Source organism: Athene cunicularia, assembly GCF_003259725.1.
Source record: "Athene cunicularia isolate RWA chromosome 1 unlocalized genomic scaffold, athCun1 chr1_part2, whole genome shotgun sequence".
Lineage (NCBI taxonomy): Eukaryota > Metazoa > Chordata > Aves > Strigiformes > Strigidae > Athene > Athene cunicularia.
In genome coordinates, this window is record NW_020799092.1 from 39,010,315 (window position 1) to 39,034,779 (window position 24,465).

At 38.3% G+C, this 24,465-nt stretch overlaps 1 protein-coding gene across 2 annotated transcripts in view; it reads left to right on the forward strand.

Annotated features, from left to right (window-relative positions):
* LIN7A (lin-7 homolog A, crumbs cell polarity complex component) overlaps positions 1 to 24,465 on the forward strand; it is a 48,681-nt gene that overhangs the window by 19,352 nt on the left and 4,864 nt on the right. For both annotated transcript variants that reach the window (XM_026864073.1, XM_026864064.1), the window contains exons 3-4: positions 17,112 to 17,183; positions 19,537 to 19,746. In XM_026864073.1, the coding sequence (XP_026719874.1) occupies positions 17,112 to 17,183; positions 19,537 to 19,746 (282 nt within the window). The remainder of the gene's footprint in view (positions 1 to 17,111; positions 17,184 to 19,536; positions 19,747 to 24,465) is intronic.

Genomic DNA, 24,465 nt, shown 5'->3' on the forward strand with positions numbered 1-24,465 from the left:
CTCCTCCTATTGGGTCTTTTGAAAGTCTCGAAGCCTTGGTTTCTTGGCGCGCTTTTCTCCTATTGGATCTTTTAAAAGCCTCACGATCTCATCCTTTTGGCGGGCTTTTCTTCAAACAGCAGTTACATGTCAGCTCTAGGTGGGGTTTCTGAGACATGGTTACATTGCTCCAATCTGAATGGCACACTTTACATTTAATTGTTTAACGTTTACAGATCATTCAAGTGTACCTACCCGCCATGCCCAACCTAGCAAATCAGTTACAATAGTTTATTACAGCACCTGCCTTGCTTAATTTAGCAAATTAGTTACCATAGTTTATTACACAACCTATCTATCTAATATAGCACTACCAGAGAACAAAATTCTACACCCCCAAAAAATTATTAATGCTATTCACTACTATGTATGTAAAATCTTTTCTTAGAAGAAATCTTCAAATATGAAAGGCCCAGTAACAAATTTGTTCATTTAGGGAGAGTGGGAGAATTGACATATATGTATTGCTAGTACTGAAGGTTGTTCAACATGTGGCTCATCTTTTCAGTTACTTACATTAAGCCCTTGGCAACTATTTAGACTGTAACTTATTTTTCTCCACCAGTTGAGAAGTTGTTGGAAATTTAAAAAAAAAAAAAAAAAAAAAGAAAGAAGAAAAGCACAGATTATTTTGATCAGGTTATATTGTTAGACATCTCCAAGCACTGCAGCAGGGGCTTGGAGGATATCTGAACTGGATCTTGCTGTTAATTAGAGATTGCCCTCCTTGCATGTCCTTCATGTACACTGGAGTTTATGAAAGACTGATAATTTGAGCTTGAGATAGCTGAGCATAGACGGAAATCTCCCTGCAAATGCTCCCTCCCATTGTTTATCTTCTCTTATCCTGATTGCAAGAAGTGAGAGTGTGGCAACTAGCTTTTAATTCCCTCTGTTAGCACCTACATAGACTAGAGGAGAAAAGTCGTTGACCTTACAAGAGAAGGAATGACAGTGATTTGGAAGTAATGAGAAAAGTGGGAGTTGTTTGGAACACAAGAGCTTGGAAAACACAGTGAAACAGACCATGTGTGAACAGTAGGTAGGATTAATCGAAATGGGATGAGGAACAGTGGCAGGCTTTGTATTAGTATGCAAATTCTGGAAGAGGCTGATTATTACATGTATGCAGAGATTCAGATCTGCAGTGAGGTGTGTTCATTGTATAATGCAAGATCTGAGCCTAACTTTCTTCATCAGAAAATCTAGTAAAAGAGATTAAGCTGACACCTATAGTCCTGTAAACTGCAGTCTAAGAAATTATGGACACTTAACTATCCATTGAGTTTGATTGTTAAAATATGTCCCAGAAAAACTCAGTGCTGGGCTGAGTGCAGGTGAGGGAATCAAAGGTAAAATGTAATCCACACAGTATTGATTGAATGTGATTTGTCCCCTCTACAAGTAGGAATTCTTTAACTACAGAAGCAGGAGGTCACTTTTATGATCAATTAGCCTTTAAAAGTATAAGATATTTTATTAGATGACATACACTCCAATCTAATGTATAGGAATCTATTAAATGACTGTAATGAATTGTATTTATGGGAACTTATTTAGTAAATCAACCCGCCAGTTCAAATCCCCATACTAATATCCCATAGAAATTAAATCTTTTTAAAGTGACTGAGTGAATGAAATTTAAATAGAAGTACTTTGGCATTTTTCTAGGATGCTATGTCAGGAAATGGTGATTAGTGGTTCTCACTTAGCTAAATATAAGTACCACCAACTGAAATGTTCTGTCTGGCACTAGGCAAGAATACATATTAGCTCTGGAAATAATGGAAATAATTGAAGTATGCAATGGCTCAGTATTTCCTTTTTACCTGAAGACCCCTAGACCGGAAAACAAGTTAACTGAAGTCTGGTCACATTAAAATTGAGTTTTGAAAAAAAAATTTAATTGTGTTTTAAAATTACTTGTTTCAAAAGCTCCATAGCTACATGAAGATTATTGAGCTTTCTATAGCCTTGTCACCTAGCAAAAGATTCAGGAATCTTGTCCATTATACCATTAAGTCCTTTCCCCTTCCATATTTTCCTGCTGTTTATTCAAAGCTGTTGCTATGTTATAGTCTTCTGAAATCAGGGAGTTACGGGAATAGATGAAGGGAAAGGCTGTGAAAGTGAATGCATAATGAACTACTGAGAAGGTATATTCATGAGCAACTTAAAACTAGGCAACCTGAATTGATAAAGTGACTTTAATTGTTGTAAATCAGTAAAAAGGAAGTCAATAAGATGAACTTCTGGTCTGACAAGAAACCTTAAAAAACTTTAGGCACAGAAGACAGAATAAACAGTTGAGCAAAAGCCAGTGAATAATCAACAAGAAAATGTGGCATGCCTTAGCAGAGTATGGGAATTTTATTTACGGTTAACATCTGGTAATCGGTACTGAAACTCCAGGAGAGTAACAATATAGCTTGATAACCCTTGCATCTCCTGATGAGTGAAAGTTTTCTTTCAGGTTGATTCTCAAGTTTCTATTCCTTTACATCAAATACATAAAATTCAGGTGTATCTCACTTTTCTCCCAGCCTTCCTTTGCTACTCCATTTTTCATTTCAGGATTAAATCTAATGTTTTTCTGTGTGGATATTATTTAAAAGAAAATCTGACTGGTAAATAAATACGGTGAAACATTGATCAATACCAAAAGTAATTAGATCAGAAAGTCTTTATAAAAATGTGGTGTGGCAACCAGACACACAAAAATAATCACTATTTCAGTCTGTTATCTTATGACTCCCACCAAAATACCAGGTCATCACAGAAGAGCCCTTTTGCAGGACTGGGTCACTGACAATCGTATCTTAAAAGGAGGAGTAGTCAACACAAAATACTGTTGTGTGTTTTGTATGAAATTAGTCTGTGGAACAGCATGCTGTCTTTGAAAATAGTTCAGTTTCTACTCTCAGTAGTTTAAAGCTTTTAAACTTACTATAGAATAGTCTTGTGGACAGAGTATCCTGAACATTTAGAGACCGCTAGTGACTTACAGGCAAAAAAACGGCAGTGGCAGAACAGTGACCCATTTCTGATGAGGTCTGGATGCTCCCCAGATACTTTAGGGATGTATTTGATTATATTCTATAATAGTAAAAACATAGTTTCACTATATGCTGGGTAGGATAGTTCAACAAGCCTAGTCGGTATACTGGAATGATTTCCTTTAATTAATAATTTTCATTTTCATGCCTTAGCAAACTGAACACCTGGAATCCCAGTGCTACTGATACACAATGTGTTGTTATTATCTGGTCATTTCCTCAAGCTACCTACCTGCACTTTTCATGATTAACCCTGATATATGTCTTTGCAAATATTAAGGAACCAGAGGAAGGCTGCTGGGTGGTGAAAGCTGTCTGGTGTTACTGTGCTCATTACTTTACTGTGATGCAGTGTGTGACAGCAGGAGGCTGGCTGGAACCCTTAGCTATTCATTGCAGAAGGCCCAGTACCGTGGCATACTCCATTTTAACAGGCTGTACTAAATATAACGACCTGGGTATTAGCTGGAATAGGTGAAACTTCTCAGTAATTCTTTTATTAAAATTATTCATTTAGGATTTTAATGTAGGAGTCATTTAAAGTCCTGGTTTCATAATGTTTCAAGAATCTTAAGATTTGTTTGCTCAGTTGGCAAGGCAGTGCTGTTCCTCTGCCTCCCAGACCTAGCCTCTGAAAGTGAGTTCCACTGTTTTCTCCCTGATGAATCCCATTCCCTGTAAAAACAGAGGTTCACCAGGCCTGTGAACCTGTCTTGGTTGGCACTGAGTGCAGCCCCCAAGTTCAAATCCTGCCCTGTGTTACTCTTTCTTGTCACTGGGAGCTGAATATTTGTTAAAGGAGAAACACAATTCCAGTCAGTGTATCATCTCCACAGGGTGAGCCCAGCTTTTGAAGTTTTTAAATTATATAATGCAACTTTGGGGAAAAAAAAAAAAAGTGTATCAAGAAGACTTACTGCTATAATGCACAGCATTGTGATTAAGGCTCAGTAGGAAGCCTGACATCTAAAGTCCTCTACTGTCACATTTACCCATGCAAACAGAGGTGTCAGTCAGGATTAAGAAAAAGTGGTATGTAGGACTTCCTAATAAGGCAATTAGTAAACAAAAGGCCAATAGGACAACTCATAGGAGCAACCAGCGAGATTTATCAGCTCAGATTTGTAACTCAGGTCATAAAAGCAGTATGGTTATATTAGCATGATGCCCTATTAGACTGACTGGGAAGCAAAGTTCTCTTTAGGCTAATCTGATACCTTGTTATGCCTTGCTTTGGCATTCCAGATAGTTTATTTACAATTACAGCACTATTAATTTAGCAGTAGCACTCATGCAGTAGCAAATAACGGAACTGTGCAAATTGACCAAATTAATTCAGATTTTCACATGCTTATGCATGGATTGATTTCTAACTTTTCAATAAAATTTGCATTCCTGAATGCTGATTGTAAAGTTTCAGCATTTTATCTTTTATTTTTTGGATACTGAGGTATATTATTATGTCAGCTGAACCAGTCCAGCTCACCTGAATTCTGGGGCTGTGTAGCACTTGCAAGAACCTTTTCCATTACCATTGTCCCAGCAATGAAAAGCCACATAAAATAATGATTAAAATTGAGTAAATGAGTACTTCCATCACTGTTTGAAAAGAGCGTTGCTTAGCTTCCTTCAGAGATGCTGGTATATCAAAGCAGTAATGTTTTCATGTTTTACGGAGTTTTGCTTTCCCTCTCCTGGTTACAAGTACTGTATCTATAGTGATGAGTTGAGAGAAGGATTTGTAATGCATGTAAATTAGGACAGAAAAAAACCCAAATTTCAAAAGATGGGCTTCCGGCTTTTTATCTTGCCACCCTGCGGTATTAGGCATTGAGAAAGTTCAGCAGAAAAGCTTAAGTTAGCAGTAAACACAGAAAATATTTTTTTGTACAAAATTATACTATTGTGTTAAAATATGTGCTATATTTTAGGGTGAATGTAGCCAGAAATTATGCAAATTTTGAAAAACAATGGAGTTTCATTTACCACTTTACCATAAGCAATTGAAGCATTGCTCTGTTGCTTGCAAGCCCTGGATGGCATGAATGAGAACTTTTGGAATTATTACCTTGTCACTCAGCAGATGGCCTTCATTAATGGCAATTATATGAATTTACCAAGCTGCCCAAGCATTATCTGAGAGAAGGCATTATTAAGTCTCTGTGCAATTACTAAGTTCCTATGACTTCCATGACTTCACTGCAGGATATTTAAAACAGCTGCTGTTGTCACTTCTTTTAGCTGCCTACAGCTAAATACATCAATTTCACAGATGTACTACCCCACAATCTGGGGCTAAACTGTATCACTGGTCTTTAATCAGTGCTTTGGCCCATTGGTTTTGATTAAAGATCAATTTTCAGAGTTGACTATTGTAGCCATATATCTACACACATTTGTGCTCTGCTTGTGTAGTTGTGCCTTTCACAAAAGATAAATATTTTAGTGCTACAAGAGTCCTGCAATGTATAGAATCAAAGCAATGACTCATTCATGTTACAGTTTATTCAGATAGCTATACCATATTTACTAAAACTCTCTGATGAGTGGTGCTCAGGTGATGTGCTTAATTCTGCACACAGGTGCAGTTGCATCTATTGCAGAAAGTGACTCCAGTGGAACATTGGTTGTACATGTCAGCATCTTTCTTGTTTTCCTCACATTATCATTTTAGTTTATTGTTGCAGTATCATATTTGATTACATAAAACTCTTAAGAATAAACAGAGTAGCGTCTGCTGCAGTTCATCTCAAGCCTGCTTCTTCCTCTTGAGAGAAATCAGCCGCAAGGTGAACTACTGAGGAATATTTATGCTGACAGGTTGTTGGAAGCCACTGCACCACTGTTTCTGCCTTGGTTAAGCCTCAGTAACCCCCTGCTTCTGCTTAACTGATGTCACTGATGAGACTTGAGAAATGCTGCTCAGTCTCCATTTTTTAATTGTGTCTTCAGAAAAAAAAAAAAGAAATTGTAAAACTGTTTTAAAACTCCATTTTAGCTACATTTTTTGTTGGTATTTAAAAAAAGAAACATCAGCAGTTTCCTTTCTTCTCCATGACTTCTCAGCTTAATAGGAACACTTGAGATGAATTTGCATGATGGGCTCAGGTTATGTCATGTTTCATCCAGGTGCTGATTTTGGCAAGGTTTAGCCAAATCTGCTAAAGTTTGGAGTACGGCTGTGGTACAGGGCATCCCCAACAGGCTATACAGACTTACTAATAAAGTGGAGGAAATTAATGTTTATTAATGCTTGGCATACTTTTGAACTTAAAAGTAAATGGCAGTGAGGTCTGAGAGAGAGTGTTTTAAATTGTAAGTTATGAATTCCAAGTGGTCTTATGGGAGTTAACTAATCACATGTTGCTATTTCTTTTGATCCCGGTATATTGCAGTTGAAGCAGCAAAAGAGACACTTAGGACAGTATTTTGCTAAGGTTTAGTGACTGCAAAGCATACAGTTTCTGAGACACCTACAACTGTCCTCAATGCAGGATCATAGTTGCCATTGATTTAGAGCAAAGTACTGAACAGTGTGTAAGGGACATGAAATAAACTAAATGACCAAGTCATATTTTTATTGTTCCTCATATGGGTAATGTTTACTTGCAAATAAAAGTCTATTTTTCATTATTCTTAAGGAGGTGCCAAGCAACTTCCTATTGACGTTACAGTGTCAGAGTGATGTTTCCAGACAGAATCGACATTGGAGGGAAAAAGAGGGGGTGCACAGAGGTCTTGTGTGTCCTAACAACACCACCAGGAGTATTTCAACTGACTCATCCAATATGTGCAGAGGATGCGACAGCATGCATTTCCTGGTACATCTGCTATGTTCTTCTGCTTGCACAGAAGGGAAGAGAGAGATTCTGGCCCCAGCCTGTAACCCCTGTTGGGTTGTTTCTTGGACAGGCGCAGCCTCATATGGCAAGAACTCAGGGACCAAAACTTAATTCAACACACATACTGTCAGAGCAGAGTGAGCACCACCCTTATACACACAAAAAATGAAAAATTGCTGGAGCAAGTAATACTATGGCATTTTAGCTGGACCCTCCATAAAGTATTCCACCCTAAATTAAAATATTATACCCTCACAGTGATTATACTTCATTTATTTTTAACGTTTCAGGCCTGTGCTGGTTTTTTTCCTACTGTCTAAGGACAGCTTAATAATGCATCAAGATTTGGATTGTTTTTTTCACTTTGGTAAAATTGACCTAATTTCCTCCATAACCCCTGTCCCCAGAGAAGGAAACTTTTAAATAAGATAATCTTCTATGAAAATGTAAAAGCCAACGTTCATAATATTTCTTCCACATGTGAAATTAAAACTGTCTTATCTCCTTAGGTTGTTAAACAAGACTGAGTTTTGCTTACAGGTTTGAGATTTTTAGTGGGTTGGAATCCCTACTGCATGTGGCAACATCCATGCAGTGTTACTTCATGGAAAGGGATTGTTATGACAATTGTGAAAATGATACAGATGTTTAGTTTTGAAAATAGACACCAACAGTTTTCCCAATGCAAACATGTAACTGCTCACAGGCTAGTGAAAGCTTATTATGTAAAAATATTCAGAATGCCAGCAACCTTGAATGACCACATTCTGTCAGATATAAATAGCTCATTAATACAGACTAGTTGTCACAAAGCAGCTTTTTCTACTAGTTGTCCAAATTCGGTAGCTGTAGGAAATAACTTATATAATACAGTCTTTTTGGTACTTCCAGTAAGCCCAATAAAGTATCACATGCCTTCCCCTCAGAGGTACTTTTCAACCATTTCAACCTCACCATACTCGCAGGCATCCACTGACTTGTCCTTTTGATGCTGACAAGAGAAGACCTTTTGTCAGTTTGCTCTCAGAGACATAATGAAGATGATGTACAGTATTCAGGGCAGATGTAATAGGAGTCTACTATAGGACATCCAACCAGGACAGAGAGGTGGATAAAATATTCTATAGGCATTTAGGAGAAGTCTCATGATCACTTGCCCTTGTTCTTACGGGAGACTTCAACTTCCCAGACATCTACTGGAAATACAACACAGCAGAGTGGGACCAGTCCTGGAGATTCCTGGAATGTGTGGGAGATAGCTTCCTGATGCAGCTGGTGAGTGAACCGACCAGAGAAGGTGCCCTGCTGGATCTCATCTTTGTCAACAGAGAAGGACTGGTGGATGATGTGGCGGTTGGAGGCCAACTAGGGCACAGCTATCAGGAAATAATAGAGTTCTCTACTCTTAGAGAGGCCAGGAGAGGGGGCAGCAGTACTGCCATCCTGGACTCCAAAGGGCTGACTTTGTCTTGTTTAGGCACCAGCTTGACAGGATCCCTTGGGAGACGATCCCGAAGGGTATAGGGGCCTAGGAAGGCTGGGCGCTTTTTAAGAAGGAAGCCTTAATGGCACAGGAACAGGCTGTCTCCAGGTGCTGTAAGAGAAGCTGATGACAGAGAAGACCACTCTGGCTGAACAGGGACCTCTGGCTTCAACTCAGGGACAAAAGGAGAGTTTACAGCCTTTGGAAGAAGGGGCTAGCAACTCAAAATGATTACAGAGATGCTGTGAGACTATCCAGGGTGGAAATTGGGTCTAAATCCTGGCTAGAAATTGGCTTCAGCAATCGAGGACAAAAAGAAATATTTCTATGTCAACAGAAAAAGAAAGACCAGGCAGAGCCTCCATCCCCTGCTAGATGCAGGAGGAAACATGGTAACAAGTGATGAGGAAAAGGCTGAGGTGCTTAATGCCTTCTTTGCCTCAGTCTTTAATAAGAAGACCAGTTGTACTGAGGGAATCCAGCCTCCTCAGCCAGAAGACAGACTGGGAGAATGACCCCCCAGCATTCCAGAAGGAGACAGTCAGTGACTGACTACATCACACAGACACACACAAGTCTATGGGACCGGATGGGATACACCCGAGGGTGCTGAAGGAGCTGGCTGGGGTGCTCGCCAAGCCGCTTTCACCATTTACCAGCAGTCCTGGCTGACCAGGGAGTTCCCGACTGATTGGAAATCGGCCAATGTGACGCCCATCTATAAGAAGGGTCGGAAGGGTGATCTGGGAAAGTACAGGCCTGTCAGCTTGACTTTGGTGCCTGGGAAAATGATGGAGCAGCTCATCCTAAACACCATCATAGAACACATGTGGGACAACCAGATGCTCAGGCCCAGTCAGCATGGGTTTATGAAAGGCAGGTCCTGCTTGACAAACCTGATTGCCTTCTACAACAGGGAGACCTGCTTATCGGATGAGGGAAAGGCTGTAGATGTTGTTTACCTTGACTTTAGTAAGGCCTTTGACACTGTTTCCCACAGCATTCTCCTGGCAAAACTGGCTGCTCATTCTTGGATGGGCACACACTTTGCTGGGTAAAAATCTGTCTGGATGGCCGGGCCCAAAGAGTTGTGGTGAACGGAGTTAAATCCAGTTGGCGGCCGGTCACGAGTGGTGTCCCCCAGGGCTCGGATTTGGGGCCACTCCTGTTTAACATCTTTACTGATGATCTAGACGAGGGGATCGAGTACACCCTCAGTCAGTTTGCAGATGACACCCAGTTGGGTGGGAGTGTTGATCTGCTCGAGGGTAGGGAGGCTCTGCAGAGAGACCTGGACAGGCTGGAGCCATGGGCTGAGCCCAACTGGAGGAGTTTCCATAAGGCCAAATGCCGGGGGCTGCCCTTGGGCCACAACAACCCCCAGCAGCGCTACAGGCTTGGGGAGGAGTGGCAGGAGAGCTGCCAGTCAGAGAGGGACCTGGGGGTGTTGATTGACAGCCGGCTGAACAGGAGCCAGCAGTGTGCCCAGGGGGCCAAGAAGGCCAATGACATCCTGGTTTGTGTCACCAATAGCGTGGCCAGCAGGGACAGGGAAGGGATCTGACCCCTGGACTCGGCACTGGTGAGGCCGCCCCTCAATTCCTGTGTTCAGTTTTGGGCCCCTCACTACAGAAAGGACATTGAATGACTCGAGCGTGTCCAGAGAAGGGCAACGAAGCTGGTGCAGGGTCTGGAGCACAGGTCGTACGGGGAGCAGCTGAGGGAACTGGGGGTGTTTAGTCTGGAGAAGAGGAGGCTGAAGGGAGACCTCATCACCCTCTACAGCTCCCTGAAAGGAGGTTGCAGAGAGCTGGGGATGAGTCTCCTTAACCAAGCAATAGGACAAGAGGGAATGGTCTCAAGTTGCACCAGGGAAGGTTTAGTCTAGATATTAGGAAGCATTTCTTATTAGGTTAATGGTTGGACTAGATGATCTTCAAGGTCTTTTCCAACCTAGATGATTCTGTGATGGGTTTGTGGGGGGTTTTTGTAGAAAAGCAAATGCTGCTTGAAATCTCAGCAAATTTATCATAAAGGGTGTATATATCCAAAATGAGACAAAGACCTATGAATACTTCCAGTGGAGAAGAAATAAAAAAAGACCAAATTACATCCAACACTTATAACTTGAAATTGGACATATTTAGATTATAAATAATTCATTTTTAATGGAAATGCTGTTCAGCAGTTGACCAATTTTCTAAACAAGCTGGAGGCTTGAAATTCACAGACCTTTCTAAAGACTCTAGTTCAAGCAAAAAGTATGATTGCTGCAGAAATTACTAGATGAGGTTCCATGTTGGAACATAGTGTACAAGAGGTTAAGGTGACCAGAGTCCCTCCTGATCATTGCAGTATTAAAAATATTCTTGCCCACTGATGTGGTAGAAGTATGATCTGAATTGAGTGCTGAAGTACAGCTCTGGGGTAGTCTGTCCAGGGGTATAAACCAACATATCTCCCTCCACAGACATGAATGTATTGGATTAAGAATGGAAAATAGAGAGAAGAGTTTGTGAGGAAGGAAAAAATGCCAGACAGTATGTGAAGAGGTAAAAACAAATGATGAAATGATGAAAACAAACTAGAGGGGGAAAAAAAGACACAGCTGGTTTGTGCTGCAGATGGAAGTTTGCATTTAGAAACAAGGCATTCACAGACATTGCAGTGGAGGTCAGCAGCTCTGCAGTGCACCCACCTTTGCACGGTAACTTCTCCCTGGCAGAAGAGCAGGCATCCTTTTGCCCCAAGGACTGGGCCACACACACCAAATGAGATGATTTGTGGGTCTCACCTCTTAAGTTCAGAAGAAGGCTGAAGGTATGAGAATTGGCTGCAGATTTTGGGAAGAGGCGAGGAGAGAGGCCTGCAGTAATGTTGACTAAAGTACATACTCACAGACATGAGCTCTTCTCACCATGGTAAAAGACATTGAAATATTCCTTTCCACTTGACATCTTAGAAGGGAGAAATATTTGCTTCATTATTTCCAACATATGAAGGCAATTAGGAAGGTGGATTCAGCATAGTTGATGGCAGAAGCATCATACTGAGGTGTAAGTAAATAATAATTTCTCTTTTATAGCTTAGCCTCAATTCTGCAAGGATGCACATATATACACTGTTCAATTGACATAAGTGCAATGAAACTAATTATGTCGTCCTTGCACTGGTTATTCTCACGCTAACTCTCCCTGTTTGTACTGTCTGTCAGGCTCCTGTCTTCTTCTCTTCCTTGAAAGACTTCTTCCACCAGTTCTCTTCTACACTGAAGCAATAAAAAGTATGGCAGACAAGCTAAATAAACTAAACCCAGATGATGCCAGTATATGTGTTAAACGTCATTATCAATCTCTTTGGAGGTTGCTTCTTCATTCCACCCTTTAACTGCTTAGCTATGGCACTTACTTAGGTTGTGACTTGTTGAAGGAAGAGTTTTATGTCTTTCTATATATTATCATACTGCAGGCACTGTGGAAACACAGCTGATTACTACTTCTTACATATGTTGTCTCATATGCTAAGAAACCCCCAATATTTTCAAAAAGGCTACTTCCTCACTTAGAAATCTCAGAAAAGTATATCTGGGCCTGCTGCTTCACAGGTCTAAGTTGCAATGTACTCTCTCTTGGGTTTTGTTTGTGGGTTTCTTCTGGAACACTTGTTCATTGTTATAAAATAATTTCTATCTCACACCTCTTTCCTTCTGATGTTTAGACTGACTTGACCTAACATCTGTTGAGCATCATTATTGTAGGTACAGCTGCACTTAGAAATACATAATATTTCATCAGGGGAGGAAACACTGAATACCTCTTACAGAAGGTAATGGAACAAAATCTGTTTAATTTAATTGTAACTTCTAGAATTCAGCAGAAAAGATGCTGTATCATTCAGGTTGTAAACAGAATTCTGCTTCTAGCTGCCTTTATAAAACAGGCCACTAAGTGCACTGCTATTCCTGGACCTTCTTCTAAAGCTTCACATTGACTTAAATAGGCCAGCCCAGTACATGCTGCTTTGTTATGAGTCCATATGGAGTAATTTTTGTTAAGAAGCTAGCTCCTAAGTACCTGTAAGGCCATCCCCCTTCCCATGCTTCAGTAATGCTAAACCAGCTGCTTTGCCTCCCAGCTGAATGCGTGGGGATGAGGACCATCGTCATGACAATTATACCTGCTGCATCTGACTCACTACAGCTCCTGCTGGGAGACGTAATAAAACGTACATTTCTCTGTGCCAGCAAGAGCTGCCACAGTACAAGGAGGATTCACTTCCAAGTTCAGATTTTCTAGTTGCAATTTTCCTCCCTCACTCTTTTTGTATTTTTTGAGTACTGTGGTCAATAACTTTAGGTTATTGTGTCTGAGGAGACTACCTGTAGAAGCTGAAAAAGTCCGAGATCTATATTTGTGCTTTCAGGAGTATTTCTTAATGAGAGTGTTGTATTCTCTGCACCACAGGAAAGAGAAAACAAAGCCAAGTACATCTAGCTCCACAGCACAAATGAGATCTGTGTGAACAAACCACTGTCTGCAGCACACTTTTAACCCGATGAACATTCAGCATACAGACACTGACAATCTTGGTAGAAATCGCTATGGGGGAAAATTACTTGAAATATTACCTTTTACCTTACAGCTGCAGCTTTGTGTTTTGAAACATTGACGTTTCACCTGTAATTTAATCTCTATTATTAATGAATTGTGGAAATGCTTTTCACTAACACCAGACCATCAGACTGTGTATGGAGTCTGTCAGCAAGTAATATTACTACACACCCATGTACTCTTTTAGACACTCTAAAAAGAAATAGCTGAACATACAAAAATAGATAGGCAGCTCTTTTTCAAATTAGTAACGTATATTAACTGTCTAGGTACTGTCCTGGGCAACCGGCTCTAGGTGGCCCTGCTTGAGCAAGGGGATTAGACGTAATGACCTCCAGAGGTCCCTTCCATCCTCAACAAGTCTGTGATTCTGTGATATGTTAAATGTCTTTCTTCAACTCATTCCTATTACCCAGTGATGTCTTTCGAAAAGATTCATCTGCCATGGTCAGCAAAGATTACTGTTTTAAAATACTTCTTTAGTAAATATCCTAAAAGAGCTTTTCAAATACTTACAATTAAATTCTCCACCTTTGCCTTCTGTACTGAGCAATATTTTGTCCAAATAAGAAAATCTACAGAAGGTCTGATAAGGACATCTTAAGGATAACATTGTTAGATTCAGGAGAATCACTGTATGTTTAAAAATGTAATCAGTTGTACAGATAACAGTAGGCACTGAAAGGAAAGATTTTACAAAACATTTCAATTACTTGTCATGTACAGTGGATTGAACAAGAAGCTGTATTCCAATCTGTGGGGATTTAAATGCCATCTTATTTAGTTTGAGAACAAAGAGATTTTCAGTTTATCTGTTCTGTGTACACAGAAGAGGCAGCAGAATGGATTCGTTGTGCATAAATCATGGTTAAGGTGGTGCTGAGAACAGCATAGATAAAGGGGTTAGTGTGGCTAAAGGCAAACAATAGTTATTTATGGACTTCATTGTGCTTTTTGTACATTGCTAGAATGAGCAATGATTAGATCTGAACCCTACAAAGAGCTTGGAGGAGCTTGGTGGAACAGGTACAGTTAATTTGGGTCTGGTTGTTAAACAGACTTAATAACAAGAAAGTTGTGTAGGTTTATATTTTATTTTATTTATTTATTTATTTATTATTATATTTATATTTTATTCCTCTTAAACTCAAATTACATTAAACGTTATGTAACAGTCAAACTGGAAAATTAGATTTACAAATGCCCCAAGCAGCTATTCAAGACTGGTTGCATCTGTTGCTTATAGAGTGAGATTTGACATACAAAACTTCTTTTCCTAAGAACTGTGCTATGCATACTATGATCACTGATAACTCTTTGCAGAACACCATTTTAAATGTTATCATTGAGAATTTACAAATAAACCCAAGGATTATGTGGCATTATTGATCATATTTTTCACAAGTTTTGGGGTCAGTTGATTCCTTTTTAACATATTTGTTTAATCACACACTAGTGAGTTTGTTCTTTCACTAGTAGTAACCAGCATAATACTGGATATGATGAAGTCTACCAGCTAGATATTGGTAGGATGAAGACAATATGAAGTTATATGACAACAAACCTAGCAAATAATCACATGAATGTGTCATTATAAGCTCAGCTTTGTGATATCCTACCTTAGTAATGAATATTTCAAAGAACTTCTTAGTAACTGTTCTATATCTGAAATATTGTGACCTATTTTCAAAACAATTTAATGCCGTAATAGTTCAACAATCAAATACATTCTTTTAGACATTATAGCCAGCCACAGCATTTAGAGCTGTGCAAACAAAAACGATGTGTACAATCTGCTCTTCTCCTTTAAGATGAAGGGGAGCCTGCAGATAGCAAGAAGATACATCATCATCAGTGGTTCAATATATGATGGGTTTTGAAGTAACAAGTATTTAATGATTCATTACTGCAGTTACACAGTGTTCTTATATAATGTAGTAGTTGTTCTTAAATATGAATATGCCCTACAACATAATGCAATAAACATTGAACTGATCTGTGCAGGATAATGCTGAGTATGTAGACTCAACCTATTTTTTGATGGCATCATCTAGTACAAAGATAGAACAAACCAGAGATCCTTTAGAGGCTATAAAAGAGCTTTCTTTTTCTATATTTTTAAAAGTGATGGCAAAATCCTGGCCTCTACCCAGGTCAATGTCAATTGTACCAATGGAAGCAATGGATTCCATTTCAAATGGAGAAAGCAAGAAACTTTTCAGCATGCTCCCCTAGTCTCAGTTTTCTTCACCATCCCAAGTTTTTCTGAATTAAGTCCTAGAATGCCTTATGTGCAGACAGTAGTCAAGACAAACAATCTTTTTGCTTTACTTTGAAAGTGTTTAGGATATTTTAGATCTCTAAAATGGATTTCACTTGTTATCTCCTTTTTTGCCTTTCCCTTGTGTATGATATCCCTCAAAAAAGGTTTGGGGATCAGTCATCCCAAACATTTTACTACTCAAGAGTGTTTGTTTACCACTGTGTCTGTCCAGTGAGATCAGAAATGAGCCACAGATCTTAATTCCATTTAGATGTTTGTAGCAGTATGTTCATCGGTATGTAAGTTTTATAATAACAGGCTCAGTGAGGAGAGATACAGCATTATGATGCTGCATAACAAGTCATCAGGACAGCGGGATGGGGAAGTTTTTAGCCATTGTTTGTAGAATTACAGAATCATAGAATCATTTAGGTTGGAAGAGACCTTTAAGATCACTGAGTCCAAACACAAACCGAACACTGCCAGTTCCACCACTAAACCATGTCCCTAAGCACCACATCTGCACATCTTTCAAATACCTCCAGGGATAGGTCAACTAAGTACAGGATCTGACACCCTCTCTGCCAAAGTAACATTTACATTACCAAAGAGGGAAGTTTTGGCACTCCTGCTAAAGTATCACCAAATCAGTGAAAAGTAAATATATTTTGGAAAGTACAATTGAATTTACAGTTCTTAAGGACCCTAAGAAAGATACTGCCGTAAAAGCTAACATACTTTACCAGCAAAGGTTCGCTCTGAGGAATGCAGCCTGAGACATAAAGGTCATGAAAAGACAAAATTCCTGATAAAGCAGGTCAAGAAAATACCCAGAGTAAATCAGTGGCCTATAGGAACATTTTTTTTAGGTTTGTTGGGTTCATAATAAAATTAAATAAAATGTTTTGTTTGTTTGCATTCACCTTTAAAACAAAACAAAACAAAACAAAAACATTTCCATATGTTATATATAAATATTTTTATTTTTTAAGTTTGCTTTCAAAATAACTGGCTAGTATCAAGGCATTTTTTTATATTTTTTGTCTAAGAGGTTTTCTAGAGAAAAAAGGCAGTGTCTTTTCCTTTCTTGTTACTGAAGATGTTTAAAAGGGAGAGTTAAGGACCAGAGAAGGTGGCCAAGAGTGTATAACAGATAAAAACAACAGACAGAAAGTTCTACATATTGGCAATGTTGATTTTATGCCATTCATGTGAATTTACAATTCCTTTATAAAGGATAATCTTACCCTTTGTCCATGCGTGTCTCACCAGACAGACAGCCCTTATCACCATTCCTAGCTATGGTTGAAGGAAACCAGTACTGTGACCTTTCTCTGAAATTTCATTTTCACTTCCATTCTTCAACGTCTGTATGATGAGCGACTTACATATTTTTTTAATGTCAGCCTCCTAGATCTTTAGTTCATAGGAGAGTTCAGAGAACAAACAAGCCATTTTTGGAGACTAAGACACCACTCAAATCAGTTCAGATCATTTGCATTCAAATCAGTTGCCTGGGGACCCAATTTTTGATAACATAGAACATAAGTGTCCTGATTTTGGGAAATGTGCTGGAGATGGGAAGGGAATTGTGTCAGAAGATGTACAGTTCAGTTTGCAAACTGTCATGAGAAAGAGTGATGGTCTCCATAAACCTAAGCACGCAAAAGTTTAGCAGACATTTACTATGTGATTGCATGAATACAGCATTAATGAAACATAGCCTTAGGAGGGAAAGGGACTGTCCTGTCTGGGTTAATATAAAGTCCTTGTTTTGCTTATATAATTAATTTCATTTTATTTTCATGAACATTTTAGGTGTATCAATACATGCATGAAACCATAACTGTTAATGGCTGCCCCGAATTCCGAGCCAGGGCCACTGCAAAGGTAGGATACGTGCAACTGTTGAAATACGTGTTACTGAAGTGACCTAGTAATTGACTGTGCGCGTGTGTGTTTCAGGTATTCGTGTGTACACTGTAAGAAAATTTAGACATCAGTGGCAGCCCAGAGTCTAGAACCAGTGCTACTTCCCAGGTAACAATCATAATGGAAAATTTCAACCTTTATGCTGCTTCTGTAGCTTAAGAAAAGAGAATGATTTTATGGAATTTGATGCTCTTTGAAAAGTTGCTTTGCAAAAGCAAATCTAGTGGTTCATTCTGTAGAAGTCTGCCTGCAACAACCACTATTTTAATGGACTATTTTCTCATATGGCTCATCCAGAGAGGACACAAAGATTTGGGAGATAGAAACCAAACAGTCAAAATTCCACTTTTAATTAATGGGAACTGTAGGTACTGAGCAGGTGGTAGGGATGAACAGGGACAAAAATGGCACGATCAAGAGACTCCACAGCCAAATGCAAGCCCATTTTTTCTGATGCATTATCGCTTTTAATAAACTATAGTCTCTTTATCCATGTGGACCTGCCTTTCTCATATCCTTAGACCATGACAGCTGCATTACTGCTACTACCAAAATGATAATTTTCTAAGGGAGTTCACACAACCATGAAAGAACCCATTCTGTGTGCCAGTATGAAATATGCTCTGTATTTTCATAACATGCACAAAGGTAGATGCTTCCAAACAGGGAGATCCACCATGGCTTTCTTGTTCCCATTATCATTTTGTACTCAACACTACCTTCTGGGTGGTATAGCACGTAGTGTGCAAAAACAGGTAAACCTTCAAAAGCCATAAATCTTTTTTAGATATATTTGTGGTCCCACTCCTGTGAAGTTAGTGACAAAACTCTCTGAAATCATAGTGGATCTAAGATCTTAACCATTGTGTATTTATGTTAAGAGATTTTATTTTAAAGTAATATCAGCAGATGAAGGTTGGGAATCTGTTACAAAATTATTTCTACAGTATTTTAGAGAAGCAAGCTGTATAGTAGCCAGCAAGTAACCTAATATACACAAAATTGCAGTGTATTTTCCATACTAAATAGAATGTTATTTTCTGTAGGCTGTTCTGATATTAACCTTCTTCTAATTGAAAGTTAATGGACAATGTAAATTTGTAGTCTATGGTTCTATATAAAGAAATGTGTATATGAAATCCTGATTTGTCTACACTGCAAGTAAACATAGAAATTATTGCTATGTTGTATAGTAAATGGGGATAAATCCAATTAGTGTTTGCCATTCTCATTTCTTATTCATATAGAACAGCAGGGTTACAGAGCAATGTTTCAGTATCGCAATATTTCCTGGTTATTTCTGGGCTGTCTGCATTGCATTCTCCTAGTGCATTCATGTCTGACCTAAAACGTATGCATGATGACAAGGTCTGCATGTGCAAAAACATGTAACTGAGAATGATCCATTATGTCACATCATCCACTAGCTTCTATAAAGCATAAGCATTATTAGGATGCTCAATAAACATTAGTATAGTGAAGAATTGTTTGGGCAGTTGGGACTAGAAACACATTGAAAGGATAAAAGATTTTCTTAATGTTTGTAGGAAAATATTTGTACTGAAGAATAAAATATAAGATGTAATATTTTCTGGATGCAAGCCTTACAGTTTGTTACATTGGATTATTTTTTTTGCTAGAGTAGGATGAACAATCTAGGATTTTTCTAATTGATTTATAAGTTCATTGTCTTAAGATTTAATTTTTCAATAAAAGTTTTGATCCAATTATATAATAAAAAATCTCATATTCCTGTTTCAGGAGTTATGTAGTTTGCAAGATTTCATAAAGATTATGAATTAAACTTTTAAAAATAAGACTATCTTTTGGGGATTTTTTTCTGTACCCAAAGAGTAAAATAAATAATTCTGTACCTCTGAAAGCAGAGCAGAGAGTTAAAAATTCAGTTCATCCACTTTATTTGAACTAAGAGCACAGTAGACATCACATTATCTTATCCCACAGTAATAAATTTTGTCCCTGTGAAAAGGCAAAGAAGAAATGCGCTAGTGATCATAAGTGTTCACCACTGCGTAGTCAGGCTTCCCAGTGCCTACTTCTGGCTCTGCTGCTAACTTTCTGTGTTATCTTTGACAAGTCTCCTAAACTCTTTACTTCTCTGCTTACTCCTTTATTTCAAAAGCATTGGCATGGAAGTTAATATTCTTTAAATGCTTTCAGATAATCAGAAAAAGTCAGAGTAAGATACTGAAATATTTTCACAGGAATTGATTCTTCCTGCAAATGAACAACTGAGTGCATATCAGAGTTCTCCCTACATAGCCAAATCACTCGTTTTCTTTTCTTCTAGGCAACAGTTGCTGCGTTTGCTGCAAGCGAAGGCCATTCACACCCGCGAGTGGTGGAGCTGCCAAAGACTGATGAAGGCCTGGGCTTTAATGTCATGGGAGGAAAGGAACAAAATTCACCTATTTATATTTCTCGCATCATTCCTGGAGGAGTTGCAGAAAGGCATGGAGGGCTCAAACGGGGGGACCAGCTGCTTTCAGTTAATGGAGTGGTATGTGAAAATTTGATAGAGCTTTCATTTTCATCTGTTTTTTCATTTTTCTCAGATGTTCTAATACCGTGATTTAAAATGCAGCCACATGAAACAAAAGAATTAGCTCTGTGAGAGACCTTCAGTGTGCATTTGTGGTGCAGTGAGGCAAAGCTGCATTGACAACTTTGTGCCACTACCAATTCTGTTGCAATGGAGGGTCTTTCATTTCACCACATGCTTAATTTGCAAGGAAGCTATGTCTTAATTGATAATTCTGCAAATTCCTTTTGCAGTACAAGCATAATAACAGACTATGTCATTCTCCTACTTCACAGCCTCTGAGGCACACAGTCCTTTCCAAGAACAGTGATGCCTTGGTGACACTTATGTAGTCTTATGACCTTCAGAGACTCTGAACACAAAATCAAAAGAAACTTGGCAAGCACATTTGGTGCTGATGATTTGCAACGGAAGGTGCATTCCAGATTTCTTTCAGTGACATTCATCCAGCTATGTTCTCTTTGTCAGAGAAATCAGCTGTACAAATATACACAAACAGGGAGCATGTATTCTCAGTAAAAAGGTACATTTTTAACAGTCATTTTTCATGCAAGTCAATGCTTAAGGGTGGATTGTTCTGCAGTAGTTTCACTGTGAATATCAATATGGAGGTAAAAATAAGAGCTGTTGGAATAGAGAGGGAAAAATAAGGCTCTGGCTATATGATACAGATCAAATTCTGCCATTCATTTTGCTTTTTGTTCCCTTTTGCAAGGGAATGTGAAGTACTGAAAAGGTATGCACACTCATTCATATAACCCTACACTTCTCTTAATGCAAACAATCCTTTCTCATGCAAAACTTCCATCTAAACCTCATATGTAAATGCACCAAAGGCATGTAGGAGTCAGTCATAATATAGAATCCAGTCATAAATACAAGACTTTCCAACTTAAATTCCTTCTTTGTTGCAAGCCCATAAAGAATGAAAAAGTGCTGTTTTCTGCATGCTTCCATGTTGTCATCTGTTTCTCTCAACAATAGCTATTTCCTTTCTCTTGAAACAAAATCTCAGCGCAACACTTCACACAGACTTTTTCTACTTATTCTATCAACCATCATGTTCTCAAAAGAGAAATAATAGATCTGGAAGCTTGCTTGCCCCAGTATACAATGAGAAAGTAATGATACAAAACAAAGAAAACCCACCGAAAAGATTATTTAGTCTCAAGGAAAAATAAATCAACTGAACATTTAATAAAGTAAATTGCCTGAACATCACTGATTGGAAGTAGATCAAGTAATTTTGTTGTTGTTCAGCATTTCTTTCAGCAGGTGAATAAAAAGGTGGATAAAAATAGTTTCTATGCACTAATTGATGGATGGTTGTTGAAAAATCCTTTTACTGTCAAGTGTCTAGCCAGATACTGGGGAGGAAAGTGATGACTTTCAGATGTCAAGATATATTTAATTTGATTATGTTGTCACCTCTGTTTCATGATACTCTGTTCAAAAAATTTTATGAATGTGCTCTAGAATATATATTAAGCTAATGTAGAAAAAAAACACAATACAGAATTCCCAATTGCATGTAGGCATACAAGAAAGTTGATTCAGAGATGCAACTAAAATATTTTTGTGTTCAGAGTCTAAACAACAGAATTTGAAGTTTGAATTGCAGTTGCATATTTGAAATAATGCCTATGAGCAACTGTTCATACACCAATCTCAGGCTGAATTGAGCCCATACAAAATAATTCGTAAAAAGGCAAAATTATAGAAGTGGTAATTTGTTTGCAGACGGCTTGAAACAGGACGAAATAGGTCTAAATTTAACATTGTTCACTGGGACTAGTTCACTCTATGTTTTGCTCAATTTAGCTGGAGAAAAACAAATAATATACAGTATGTACAACAGACAGCTCAGCAGTGGAACATAAAATTAAAATGAAGTATCTGTAACTTGTTTATGCTCAGAAGTTGGTGGTTATCCAACTTTATAATTATCAACATAAAATTAGAGCTGTGTGTTCAGAATCCAGATTTGCTATCCCAGCATGACTGGGATGAATGGTTCCTTGAGCAGTTTCACCGGATGTTAAAAAAGTGTTTTCTCATTATGCTGGGGAATTTTTTACATACTTTTGTCCCACACCCCCTAAAAGTAAAAGAAAATTTAAAGCAGTAGGCTGTGCAGATGGCTCAGCAAAGGCACTTGCTGGTGGCTGTTCATATCTGGCAAAGATTCTGCATTTGTCAGATACCTGGTGTGAGTCAGATACAGAAAGGGATACAAAATAGGTTTGTATCGGCGAATTTCTCACCCAAGCATTTGCTTAGAGATACCTAATAGAAATATTATTCTTGGTTTCTCAACTTGTGGGGCAACAATCAGATTCTCTTTTTTGTCTGCAAGAGAGTGGGATTTCTTTCATATTCATGACAAGTCTGTGAGCCTGGTTACAGTAATAGTTGGTGTTTCCTCACACCATATCTGCAGTTCTTTCAACTGTTCTTGTCTCTACAGTACTTTGCATCCCTTTTTTTGATGCAATCTGCCAGTGCTATAAGGGAAGTACAGACGTAAGCATATATAAATATATGTAATAAAAAATTACATATTAAATAAAGATGCATGTTCTGAAACAAATTTATTAAATCCCATGTTTGGTGGGTAGTTCTAAAGTAACATGAGTGTCAGATCCTCACAACGTCCCCAGCCAGTGTAATCCAGTCAGCAAAATCCCTTGTGCAGGCATGACCGATACCAGCAGGAGTCCTTCGACAGCACAGTCTCAAGAGTTTGCAGCAGTGGAATAATTCAAACAGCAAAACAACTTCCTTTGTTGGTATTATAAGCTCTTTTCCTTATTTCAAGGGGCTCTGCTGTTTCAGTGGTGTAGCTACCACTATGCAGGTGAAGCATTTGTAATGCCTTGGAAATAAGAGTGCAAGTGACGAAGATGACATTAAGAGCAAGTATAGCAAACAATAGCATCTGAAAACTGTAGTTGTTAAGACCTGAGTTAGGTATGTTTGGAGAGTAGGATCTGTATTTAGCAGCACTATGTTTTACTTTGCCTTTGTTACTTTCACCTCTTTGGTTATGGTTCAGAGCTTTAGGCTTAATTCTGTAATCATTCCTATTCAAGTCAATGGGAGTTTTCCATTGACCTGGATAGCAACAAAGTCAAACCCTTAATTTCTCATTAGAAAATACTGGCTGTAAACGGAAGAGCAAAGCTGGAGGCAAATAGGAAGGAAAACAGGCAGTTTACTAAGCTGTATGAAGTATTAAAGTACACCATCTTGTTATTCTCCTACAGAACAGATACAATCACAATTGCTTATTGGTGTTGGTTAGAACCATCCAATTCTTTGAAAGCAAATGAGTATTTTAGCTATTTCATGTAGCTTGGGAGCTTGCAATTTTTGTTTGTAGCCTGAAGCATCTTAACATTTCTGTAGAAACTCTTGAGTTCAGTCAGTTGACCCAGACATGAAATAATTATTAATATGTTGAAGGACATTTAATAGGAGAAGGAAGATAAATAGCAAAGCAATAAGCTTGAATTTTGTTTTTTATATTACTTATGTAGAAGTGTATGGTGTCTTTTTGAAACTTTTAAATCATTATTTCTAGCTCATAGTGTGCCACAGCAGAAGCAATTCTTATTCACTCTTCTTGCACAGTGCTACTAAGTTAAATAGTAGAGATGAAAATAGAAAGAATTTCCTTCTGACAGTCGCTATAAGATGCTAAGTTATTCTTGTAGCATGAACTGAACTTCAATTATTTTGAATGCTGCTGCTTTTCTTTGGAAGCCTATGGGTATAGTTTCATTTTAAATAGCATGGTATACATAAGAGTTTTAAAACACAGCATGTAGTAAAACTTTGATTTATTTTATGTGGGAAGAAAATTATTTGTTTTTAAATTATATAAAATCCATGTGGAGATCTCAGTTGTGCAGAGGGTTTTTTTTCTGCACAGAGATACTTTTCTTTGTTGGAATATACCCTACAACACATGTGAGCAGTCATACACCATTAGAAAATTTCTTCTTTCCTCTTAAGGTGTGGAACAATCCACATGCCTGAAAAGCACTCTGATCAGTCCACTTAATGGTAGAAACTAAATACTCTTTTTCACAGCTAAATCATCTCCCCCTTTTGGAAATTTAGCAAGAACTTGGAATGTTTCGGTTAGTGTCTGGTTGTTTACAACTAACCAGATAAACACTAGTTTATTTCCAGTAGAGAACCCCCATCACATAAATGTTAAATGTGTTAGCAATGCCATTAACTCTAAGAGGCAGGTTGTCCCTGGGAGCAGCGGGCATGCTCCTTTGCCTGCAGCTCAGTGACTGCTAATCACTACACACCGTTCCCTGTGGGATCCAAACAGGGCCAGGGCATAAGAAAGAAATTGCCATTTCAAACTTGCAATTTCTTCATTTCTTAACAACATTTAAATAGGATTTTATTTTTGTACTTTGCAAACAGTTTGTTTGGGTTTTTACTACAGAGTTTGGGGCTTTTTTAACATTACTTTTGTTTGCATAATGCTTGTTGAGTATTTCCCCTCCTTTTTACACAGCTTAGAAATTAGGTTTGTAATACAACCTAAACCAGATCTGAATTATTTAAAATATGAAAATGAATACATTCCTAGAAGTACATAAATCTTATTTAACTCAACACTTTCCCTTAATGGTCCCTTGAAAAACGTATGGT